Source organism: Etheostoma cragini, chromosome 8, assembly GCF_013103735.1.
Source record: "Etheostoma cragini isolate CJK2018 chromosome 8, CSU_Ecrag_1.0, whole genome shotgun sequence".
Taxonomy (NCBI): domain Eukaryota; kingdom Metazoa; phylum Chordata; class Actinopteri; order Perciformes; family Percidae; genus Etheostoma; species Etheostoma cragini.
The window spans coordinates 8241154-8253598 of NC_048414.1; the positions used below are offsets into that span (position 1 = coordinate 8241154).

The window sequence follows — 12445 nt, forward strand, 5'->3', positions numbered from 1 at the left end:
AGACAGTAAGTATTGATGTATATGACGCTCACCAGAGAAAAAGTTAGTTAGATCCAAAGGTGATAAGTCAGTCCTTAACAATAAAACATGACAGAATTGGTTCTTTGTTTAAAACCCGTCCAACATTGTACTGCATGTTTACCTTTGTTGAACTCTTGGGTATATAGTCTGTCCTTCCTGTCTTTACACTCTAACATTCTTTCTCTATGTTTCCTCCTCATCTTTTCTTTTTGTTCTGACACCCTCCACTTCAAAGTTAATGAAGCTACCCTACATTCATTATATATTCTACTTATTAATTCCCGGTATGCAGACAAATGGATTGATAAAAAGATCTAGTAGTGCATCATACTCATATCAAAAGGGTGTTCATACCGTTTTAGTTTTTTTTAACTTTGATGTTGATTATCTAAATTCCCTTTTTGTACTGATTGACAAAGATTGAATTGATACAGAGCTTGATGATTTTAGTCCTTCTTTTGCACTTGTTTTCCCTGTGTCCTCTCTATCACACGGTCCTATAGTGAGCATGACTTATTTGAACCAGTTATTAAAAAATAATTCACCTTTTTAATATCTCATTCAAGAATTGTTTGATAGAAGAACAGAAAGTCATGGATAGACTTAGGAAGATGAAGAGGAATAAGAAAATCTAGACATTGCTTTGTCCTCTGTGCTGCATGGAAGTGGGTTAGCCTTGTATCCACCCGCATGGTCCAGCAATTCCTTGTTGATCTGTGGAACAACAGGCACATTGTGTGACAGCACAAAAGAGAAAGAAACAGAGTATGAGTCTTTATTTGTCATTTGCAACAAGCATCTCCTCACAGGGGGTGGGGCTCTTGGGAAAACCATACACCAGAGTGTCCAGCATTGTTCTGATTAATTTAAAAAGTCTTTTAGTATTCAAGGTGTAGGAGCCCTTAGAATTTACTACGCCCCCTGATTAGTCTTTTATCCACCTGGATGAATGAGGAGGCAGAGAGAGACAGAAGGAAAAAAGGCAAGGAGGGATGACTGTGGGATGTGGAAGGAAAGAATTAACAAGTCAATGAGGCTCACTTGATAAGTGTGTGTTGTTTGTTTGTGTGAGCGTGTGTGAATGTTTGCCTGCAGCTCTTATCAGTGGTAAAACAGCATAAGTTAATTCAGCAGAGCTCAGAGATGGTGTGCCTTTGTTAGTTTGGGTTTCAGTGCATCTTGCATCTCTTGCGTCGTTCAAACAAGGACAGTGAAGGTGTTAGAATTTTGCCGGAATAGAGAAGCGCTGTAAGCCAAGACGGGGAAGTTTACAGCAGAACTCTCAGAGATGTAGCCGGTGTAACAGGGTGGCAGAAATAGTTGTAATGGTAGAGCCTTCCATACAGTTTTATGTGCTATATATGCGTTTGTCTTGACTGTAACACACTGTGTTCATAGCTATCACCAGTGAGACCAGACTAATAGCTTATTCTCACATTTTTATGGATGAGTTATGGCTCTTAACACATAGCAACAAAACCTTTCAGTCAATGCCACATTACGTCTGTAGATCAGGCAGAAGCATAGGATTGATATCTTGATGTTAGTTGAGTCAGTGTTGTTGGTAAATTCTTGAATAATAGAAAGGGTTAAAAAAACTTTTGTGTTACAAATTTAGAATATTTTGATTCAAGAAGGAGGGTAAGAAAACAAAGAGCTTGATATCCAGTCAAGTAGTGCTTAGAAGAAAAACATGACATTATGTTGCTTTCTGGTGGTGTTGTATCAGATTGTTACCATGGTTAGTGAATTATAAAATTACCTTATGGACTTTTGTATTCACTGTGAATAATGCTTAATCAACTCTTACTTAAATGAACTACTCTCTACACTCTACACTGTCCTAATTAGTTATTTCTTGTTTTAGCACTGCACTTCCCGGTGTACGTGGTCAGTACACTGATGTTATTTTCCTTGGACGTTATGAGGTTAGAGTTTCTGTTGGTAATGCTGCAGCTGTAAGATACGCATTAAGACATACTGTATGAAAAGGAGTTCAAGTACTTTGGGGTCTTGTTTGTGAGTGAGAGGACAATGGCGCGTGAGATTGGCCAGGGAATTGGAGCAGTGTGGACAGTAGTACATTAAGTAGTAGGAGGGATTACATCTCTACCCTGGCCTGAAAACGCCCCGGGATCCCACAGTCAGAGTTGGCTAGTGTGGCTCGGGAAAGGAAAGTTTGGGGTCCCTTGCTTGAGCTGCTACCCCGTGACCCGGACCCGGACCCGGATAAGCAGATGAAAATAGATGGATGGATGTAAGGATGGATGGGCTGTTTTGGCTTAAGCTCTTTAACAGTGTTTGCGTTGTTTTAAGATATTGAAATACTCAATGTAATTAAAGCCTAGTAGCATCATTAGGACAGTTCTAATATTTGAATTTCCACCAAAAATATGAGACAGCTTTTGGGTTTGTAGCACGGGAGATTGTGTTTCTTTCATTCTTCTTTCATTGTTCAGTTAAACTTGCAAACACATTGTATCTCCTACATTACTGTACTATACTTAGAAATTCCCAAAACATTATTATCATCAAGATTGTAAGCTTTTGAACACTTTCTACAAATCTCCAGTACAACATTGTTAACCACTAAATCACACGGAAGCTGACCCAAGTTCAACCCAGGACCAAAACGTCTGTTAGGACTCTTCTTTTTCATATTAGTCTACTTACACTAAATTAATGGGTATTCATTTATTTGTAGTTATTTGTGATATTGAAAACATCCCAGCAAAGTATCTGTGTTCATACCTAACCTGTATGATACCAATAAAAGGAATTTAAAGTCTGGTTTGTTAATTTGGTAAAACACTGCCAAGTAAACATGTGATACAGAGACAGCCTGAAAAGTCAGTCTGCTTCCATTTTAACTCTGGTGCTGTTTGTTTATGTTGCAAACACAAGACAAATAAGTCACAGGGTTATATGATATGAAATTGTTAAAACTCACTCAAAATTAGGAGCTATTATAGAAGCATATAGCTCTCCAGAACATGTTTCCTTCAATTGATCCTGTCTGTGCATTGTTATTTATGTTTAGCACTTTTAAATTAAGTCACATCTAGGTATATTTTAATGAGCCTCATGAGCTCTTCATGACTGAGAAAAGATACTCTGGGTAAAGCATTCAAAAGCAGTGAAGAGTCGATGTCATTCGCAAGAATTTGGTTGATTTTATAGCAAGTTTTAATTAAGCAGGATAGGTCTGTCCAATGCATGAGTTACCTCTCAGACTATATGCCCATATGTTTGAAAGTAAGTAAGTAAGTAAAAAGGTATAAACCAACCTGCATGTGTAAAAACAGCCTTAAGGTGCCTGCTGTAAATAATTTTGACCAGCAGGTGCCCCTAGTTCATTCCTGAAGCCTTAAATGCTCAACACAAGTGATTGGAATACTTCAATGCTTCATGAAGCATTTCCCCTCCTTTACTTCTATACTCTTTTGCTGTCATCAGAAATAGGAAATGTATTACCTCCTTTCGTAAGAGAGAATGTCTCCCAGGAAAGACCAATTAAGCGGCAGGTGTTTTGAACAGAACATGTAAAAGCTTTAATGAGCTTGGGTTTAGAAGTGAGTGCTGCTGTGTCATATCAGTCTGTGAGCCAGCAGGGACTCAAGAAAATCTAATTCTGTCAATTGCATCCGTTGCATCTATAGTATATGTCTGTCCATCAGCAAGCAGCTCAAAATAAAACTTAAAATAAATGTTTCTACATTCCAGGTGTTACACATTTTTCAAAGGACGTCATTAATGCCATCTGTGTTTCTGTCACCAGATGCAGCATCTACAGTCTAATGAAAATGCCATTCTCTCCAGATCTCTCTTATTAAACCACATTCTGAAGCCACCCTCTAATATGCTCTCACAGGCAATTGTCACTCATGTTGTTTTCAGAGAGAAATTACCTTCCTCTCTTGCATTCTCCCTCTGTTTGTTTACTAAATACTATCCCGTTATACTGTGCAATTTTTTATTAATGTTTTGCTTATGGTGTTGTAATGCTGGTGTTGTTTTAACTTTGTGTGTGTGTGTGTGTGTGTGTGTGTGTGTGTGTGTGTGTGTGTGTTTGTGTGTGTGTGAGACACCTACTGTAGGAGGAACTACCAAAGAGGTCTTGTACTAGAAGGTTATTGCCAGGTGTTTATATTTTACAAGATTTAGTCACAGTTTACAGGTGTGTAGTTGTAATCAAAATTACTGTAAGGCAGAGTTTGAAGACAGGTGTGGTCCGAACAAGGGCGTCTGCAGTAAGGAGGTAGGAAGTAGGGAAGCGACCATTGACCCTGAAGAATACACTATTCTTTATTATATTTAGTTTGTTAATACTTTTTGCATTGTCAGTTTTGTTTGTGAATTTATATATATGTTTGTGAGTAATTTTGGTTGTATTTATTGTCTTTTGTATGTATTGTTTGGACCCCAGGAAGATTAGCTGTCGTCTTGGCGTCAGCTAATGGGGATCCTTTGAAATAAACAAAATAAACCCTCCACTTTAAACCCCTGACCCTATTTAGCGCCGTGTCTGATCCCATTGCAAGATGTTGTCTAGATAGTTTTTTTGTTATTTATTAAAATTTGTATTTTTCATTGTCTGTAGATATTTCAATATTGTGTGAGTGGTTTAAAGGAAAACAGAACCTTAATGTTTTATCAGGACATCAATACTGTGATACCTTCAGACAGCAACAGTATCTCTACAGCCAACTAACTGCCACTTTCGTAATGGGACTCAAAATAGGTGGTAGTCCTTTACAGTCATGTACTTTTTTGTTAACGTGGCTGTACAAAGAGTTTACTGAGTAACATCCAGCCAGTTCATGATTGCCTTTGTTCTTTGGAATCTCAGTGCACTTGTCTGCCCTCTCCGACAGCACAGATGTTTTAGCTCTCATGGAAGATCCTTGTTTTGTTCTATTATTTTATAAAGCAAATCAATAATAATAATAATAATAGTAATCATCCTCATCATCACACTCATAATAATAATGTGTGTGTGGTGGTGGTGGTGGCGGCGCGCGTGCATACGTGCATGTGTGTGTGATAGATGGAAGAGGAGTTTAGGTTATCTGTGCTATCAGGGCCCTGCTTTTAGATGCTCCTGGGCTGTACAAAATAGATGACAACAGTGATGAATGAGCTACATTTCACACTCAGCGTCCATGCACACACACGTTCACACATACTGTACATACACAAATGCATATACCATATAACAGTGTCAGTGTGCACAATCACACATACTCCCAAACTTATCCAGGATTTGGCGGATTTTTTCTTAGTTTTTTTTTCTTTTGTCTTTGTCGGAAGTTTTTTTTTGATGATGTGTGAGGCTGAACGACTGTGCTTGTGAGTGTGTGTGTGTGTGTGTGTGTGTGTGTGTGTGTGTAAATAGCTAAAATGTGTGTGAGTAAGGAGGGCTGTAAAACACTCATTCTAAATGTGCAGGAGAAGACATTGCTGACTCATCCACAACTTGCTCTCCTATGCTATCACCTATTTTTTCATCTGTTGCTCCCTTTGACAACCTCTGTTAACAAATTGCCATGTCTTTCCTCTCAGGAAAGACGTGGACGTAGAGTAACCTTCAGACAAAATACCGACGGGCTCTCACCTCACCTTTTTGTTCCGCCTTCCCTCCTCTGATAACCGTTTTTTGGGGAAATAGCACTAATTTTCATGCACCCACTTTCCCTCAAATTTCTTTTTCCACCTTTATTTTAGTTAATAAAATAAAGGAACACAGGACATGTAAAGGCAGGTAAGGGAGGAAGAGCAGAGAATAGTGGTTCAGAGTTTTGGAGTGGACTGCTTAATCCTATTGTTTTTGCCCTTCTGGTGTGTCACAAAGTGTCAGTGGATGCCATTATCAGAGCTTCAAGGTGTTCTCAGCTGACAGTCTGTCGCTCAAACACAGTCAGATGGAAAGGCTAAAGTGGATCTATTGGTACTAGCCACTTTAAGTCTGCTTATTTACTTTGATCTCATTCCTTTTTGCTATTTACATGTCTCTTTCTCATACACACATTTACGGGATATTTCAAACAGCTTGATATATTGCCTTTATTAGATTAGTTTAGATTAAAAGTGACAGGAAACAGAGAAGCTGTGAGGGAACATGTGACCAGGAATATAAGTCAGACTCGTGGCTTCATGCCATGTGTGTCACATCACCGCCATGACGCCCCTCGCTGTCACAGCTTTGCCCAGTTACGAGTTTCTGTGTGGCCTGAAAGGTTATTGGGGTGTGTAGTCAGCAGATTGCTTTTTAGTGGAGGTGCAGTGTGTATTATTGGGATGGGGAGAGGGGATCGATCTCTATCAGCACACCCATAGGATAAATCCACCCACATGCTGACAGGAACCACAAACACCTACACAATATTAATTGAGCTCAACACGGTTCCCATTCTAGTGCATTTGCCTGCTTTAAAATGAAGACTTTAAATATGATTTATGCAATTATCTTACTGTTTCATTAACAAAACATTATCATGGAACAATTATATTCTGGTAGGTTATGATAAATGAAGCATTTTAATGATAATTGCTTCTCTGTAGTTGCTTTATTCCTCTCTGTGCTAAATTGAATAACATTTTTGCCAACATTTTTATTCAAGCATGCAAAAGAGCCTTGACGTCAGTGGGTTTTTGTGGATTGAGGAGTGTTTTTCCCCCAGTTTAAATAAATTCTCTCTTAAAGTTACTCTACATAATACCAACAGCTGGTGTACAGGTATACTTATACATACAAAAATAGATGTGAAATATATTGTTAAACTTAAATACAATACCCAAATTAAAAAAAGGAATTGAATCTGTTTTGCAGAGACTCGGGAGGACCGCACAAAGAGGCTGTTCAGACACTACACTGTGGGATCCTACGACAACTTCACCTCATACAGGTAGAGAATATTTCCTTGAACTAGCATGCTACTGCAGGGTACAGGTAATACTATTAATATTACCTGTAACCTGATATTAATGTGTATTAGTGTATACTGTACAGCACAAACTATATTGGCCATATCACAGAGTGGCTCCTTACCTATAGATTGGTAATGAAATCCATGTGAGAAGGTGTTGGAATGCTATGGAGCTGCTGCCATCTCAAGGCACAAGGCTGCTAGTGCACTAAATTCTATTGTAAATGCACATGGAATTGTATTGCTTAACCCTGTTTAACAATTTGCTTTTGTATGTATGTGAACTGTGCTCATACATGCATAATATATACTCTATACTGACATGGGCACATGCAGAATTTTGCGCTTTATATGACTTGCTGGATGTTTTATTTTTGTATTCTTAGTCCATGTCTTTCCTTTTTATTATTTGCAATTCCTGTCTTAAGCTGACATTTATTGTGTAGAGAGTGTTGGACTCCCTCTCTTCTTTATAAGATGTGTTGTCTGAAAATGGAGTATGTGTGTTTTGTTATAATGCAAATTCTGGCTTTGATGCTACAGTTTATCAGTTTGAGACACAGCGCGAGTCTGAGTGATCATTGTTTCCACCCGCTTTCTCAGCCTCAAATGTCAAGTTCTTGCATTCTAGGTTTAAGTGGCATGAAATGCCATCTCTGTTACCATAGCTCCAGGTTTGTAGAATTACACAGTCACACTAGCTTGTGATAGTCTACATTCATTCTATATTAGGCGTTGTGTGATATGTATATATTTCAGTTTTTGAATGGCAGGTAGTACCTTTAACTACAAATAGTTTAGTTGACAGCTGAAGACATACAAACTGCACAAAATCATAGCAGGTTGATCCTATAAGAGGTTTTAAGGGGTGGATACAACATATGAATGTCTGAATAAATTACCAGTTGCACATGCCGGCAAATGGCCCAGCTAGGACACAACCTTATTGAGTTACATTGTAGATTTTCTTAGATGGATATCAGAACTGCAGTCTGAGGAATATTCAAATCACTAATGTTTATTTTGAGAAAACATTTACCATTTTAAAGTCTTACATCAGAGTTTTTTTCTTTATTGAGTTATGTAGGCGAATATAGTTTTGGGCAGCAAGCGTATTGCATTAATAAAGCATTTTGGGCCATTGAGTAGAGATGTAAGTGTAGTGGATAAAAGGGTTTGGACTGAAACAAAGCATCTTAATGATGCCTAACACTGTTTTTCTGTGCATAATAATTGGCCAAAAGTGGATAGATAGCTTTTTATAAAATCAAACCTTTGACCTCACTCCTGCAGAAAGGTTTATTACGGGTCTCCTGGCTCCAGCAGCAGGAACTCTGTGTTCCCTTGGTAAGTCTGAGTGGAGTGTAACTAAGCTAATGAAGACTGCAGCCGCCTACTGAGTTGCAACCTGAACACTAGCCCTCTACATCCACCTCAGCTCTGAAGTAGGATTCTAATGCTGAAATAACAATACACTACAAAAATCCTGGCTTTTGTCAAGGTGTTCAGGCTGTACACTGGCAGAAAGCCCTTCAGGCAAAGTGTGGTGTGAAAAGACGAGAAGCTAAACTAAGAAATATGGGGTTATAGTCAGCTACACCTTTGGTGGAGCATATTTAAGCCACCTTTCTAATATTTTATTTTACATGTAAAATTGTATTTTACAGTTCTGCCTCAGACTTAGATAAAAAAACATTACATTTCATACTAACCTCTTACCTTCACATTCTCACTCAGTTTGATGAGAAATACGGTGGTCTAAATATCTTTTGCACACACATCCAGCCATCATGCTAGAATTTGCATTGCTGCTAAAGATTGCCATACTAACGCTTCTTTGGGTTTGACTCACAGGCTTTGGACACAGATGCTTGGCTTTAAAAAAAAAAAAAAAGGGTGTCAGTGTGCACAGCAGCACAGGTTAATGCCGTCTCTCAGCCTCCAACCCTCAACGCTCAGGAAAATCAGGCATTGATAAAGTGCTCACTTACTTTTGCCTCCTATTCCCTCTGTCATTAGTCAGAGGATAATATTGCGTCTCAGTCAGCTCTGTCAGTTTCTTTAGCAGAAGCTCTCCTCACCCTCCTCAGCTGCAGGCTCATCTGAGGGATCAGCCAGAAGATTGATTCACTCTTAGGTTTTATCCCAAAGATACTTCAATCACAAGGACTCTCTCACTCGCCTGTTCACTTGTGTGTGTGTGTGTGTGTGTGTGTGTGTGTGTGTGTGTGTGTGAGACAGATGGAAGTGGAGTTTAGTTTATCTGTAATATCAGGGCCCTGCCTTTAGTTGGTCCTCTCAAACTATTAGTAAAACCCCTTGGAATCCTGAGATGTTGTTGCTTGCTTGGCTTATAACTTGATTGGAAACTTTACTCTCCTGCCTTCCCTCTCGCCCCTCTCTCTTTGTTTGAGTGAGGAAGTTGTTGGATTCATACTTGCTCTTCCTCTGCTCTCTTCTTCACAGTGACTATATCATAGAGGAGAAGAATGCTGTTTTACAGAAGAAAGAAAATGAGGGGTTTGGCTTTGTCCTCCGGGGAGCCAAAGGTGAGATTCATTCATTCATTCACACACACACACACACACACGCACACACACACACACACACACACACTTTGGCAAAACATTCACATTCACTACCTACCTGTTTTTCAAAGTGTGTGAGTTTTGATGTGACAGATGAATTGTTGATCAGAGTCACTGAGTACAGCTCAGTCTGTTTTGTTACTGTGTGAGTCAACAACACGACCAACTTTAGTCAACACTCAGCTTGTACACTCAAATGCACTGTGTGTGCGTGTGCATGCGTCTGTGTTTGTGTGTGTGTGTGTGTGTGTGTGTGTGTGTGTGTGTGTGAGCATGTGTTGCCCCATTGGTGGCGTCATCCTTGGCTGAGCTGTCGGCTGGCTGTCCCATCTGTTCCTCACACATGGCGCTCAGCTTTAGTAGAGACACACTCCTCTATCCCCTCCACCTCTTATTTCTCTCATCTTTGCTCTGTCTGTCCTTGTTGTTGCTCATCTCTGCTCTCTTCCACCTCCTTCATAGCCTTCCCGTCCATTATCCTCTCAAAATATTTTCACGCAACTACTTTCATACCATGCTCATTTCAGCCCATACCGCCTCTACACTCATCTCCATCACCTCAAATTCATTTTACTCATGCACGTGCCAGCTCCCCACTCAGGCTGGTTACCATGGCAACCCTTCTATCAGGCACCTTGCCGGGAGTCTGAGTGTGCTTTACTGCTCCATCACTCACTACCACGGATCTTGGCTCACCCTACACTATTTTACACACTCGGTCTTTTACTCCCCAGTACACTTAAACACACACTCACACATACACAACCAACACTGCAGTTCACTTAGTGGTCCTTTGAGAACGCTCATCTGTCAGTGATTTAGTTGGATTTGTTCCAAGATTAAATGGAGTTTGTGTTGGCCAACTCACTTAACCAACTGGGCTTGCTTACTGTATATGTGTGCATGTGTGTTTATTTTATTGGGACATGAGATTATGCATATAGTTCTTTAAGTTTGTGAGCAGATGATTGTATGCAACTATACAGTGCTGAAAAATGTCTTTCAGAATGAATAATTTCTCGTACATAAATAAATGTTCTTCCTTAAAATGCAGGGGGCATACGTATACACTATGTTAAATACTCATAGGGGCAGATTTTTATTTTCTAAGGCCAGTTATTTCATGGATCTAGGATACTATGCATCCTGATAAAGTTCCCTTTACCTTTAAAAGAGCCCCCCATAATACCCTTAAGCATACCTAGAGATTGGCATGGGTTAATTTGCATAAAATCATCTCTCAATGCAAATCAAACCAGCTATTAGTCTAACTGATTACAATTTACAATTTACACTTTACATTACAATTTACATTAAATAATTTAGCTAACACTTTTGTCCAAAGCAACTTACAATTACTAAATATGTCAGAGGCCATCCCTCTGGAGCAACTAGGGGTTAAGTGTTTGGCTCAGGGAAACATTGGTTGATGCATTGTAGTGGGAATTGAACCCAGATCTAGGTTATATCCACTGCGTCATCCAAAACCATGCCAATCTCTAGGTATGGCGAAGGCTATTTTAATTCCAAAGGCCAAGGGAACTTTATCAGAATGCATGTATCCTGGATCCATGAAATAACTGGCCTTTAAAAATAATGTGCCTGCCTCTATGGGAATTTAACATAAGGGTGTGTATACTTATTCCCCCTGTATTTTAAGGAAGAACATTTATTTATGTACGATACATTATTCGTTCTGAAAGAAAATTGGTGTCCTTAAATGTTGGATTTTTCCTAATGTTTTAAGATCACTTTCCAAAAGAGGATTTTTTTTTGTTCCACTTTTTAGTCAACGTCAGCATGGGCTCCTAAACTTTTGAGCAGTGCTATCTGTATCAATAATATATAGACATATGTAGTCAAGAAATATAACTAAACATTGGGACAAAGGGATTTGGAGGGTTTTGAAAAATGTGTTATTTCCCCCAAGGAAATTACATTAGAGCAGATTTAAACCAGCAGCCAACATTTTCCAAATATAAGTAGCAGCATGTAGTACATTTTCTGTTGGTGATCTTGTTGTGGTCATTGGCAATCTTGTTTAACAAAAAAGTAAAAAAATTAATCAAAGAAAGCTATAGATTACCCTAACTGATATTTTGTTCTCTGTTTCTAGCCGAGACGCCCATTGAAGAGTTTACCCCCACCCCAGCGTTCCCTGCCCTTCAGTACCTAGAGTCTGTGGACGTGGAGGGAGTGGCCTGGAGGGCTGGTCTGAGGACAGGAGACTTCCTCATTGAGGTAATTAAGGATAGCTCTTCATTTGCTTCCTCTTCATTTGTATCCATCTTATTACTGAACACACTTGTTAAGGCCTTGAACAGAGAAAAAACGAGTCCTGTAAAGTTCTATGGTGCATTTGTGGATATGATGCATAGTTCTTCGTATGCTTGCCAATAGGGTTTGCAGAAATGTTATGAATATTTGCACCTAATATAGTAAGATAGTTATTCTTGTTTTGTTCAAATGAATGGGACACACCTCAATAAAGAATAAACATGATTTGCCAAAAATAATTTGAATGTAAAATTTGAACAGAATTTAGTAACTATGGTGCTTTAATGTCAGCAGAATTGTAAAACAACAAAACACTGCTGTCATCATGTCTCATTCTGCCTTTTGTGTGTTTTGTCTTAGGTAAATGGGGTGAATGTAGTGAAAGTTGGCCATAAGCAAGTAGTGTCCTTGATCCGGCAAGGGGGCAACAGGCTGCTGATGAAGGTGGTGTCTGTCACACGCAAACCTGAGTCTGAGGAAGTTGTTCGCAAGAAAGGTTAATAATCTCCTCTATGTTAAAAATGTACATTTACACAGATGAAATATTGCAATTGTAGAAAAGGTAATATCTATAATGTAATATAATGTAGAATGAAAATTGAATTTCACTAAAAAGCCTGTATTATTATGGGC

General features: G+C 39.0%; 1 protein-coding gene across 4 annotated transcripts in view; it reads left to right on the forward strand.

Moving 5' to 3' along the window:
* Positions 1–12445, forward strand: part of shank3a (SH3 and multiple ankyrin repeat domains 3a) — a 167323-nt gene that overhangs the window by 136658 nt on the left and 18220 nt on the right. For 2 of the 4 annotated variants that reach the window (XM_034879870.1, XM_034879874.1), the window contains 5 exons: positions 6851–6926; positions 8241–8294; positions 9414–9496; positions 11652–11776; positions 12173–12308. In XM_034879870.1, the coding sequence (XP_034735761.1) occupies positions 6851–6926; positions 8241–8294; positions 9414–9496; positions 11652–11776; positions 12173–12308 (474 nt within the window). The remainder of the gene's footprint in view (positions 1–6850; positions 6927–8240; positions 8295–9413; positions 9497–11651; positions 11777–12172; positions 12309–12445) is intronic. The other 2 variants (XM_034879872.1, XM_034879873.1) reach the window with 1 other exon arrangement.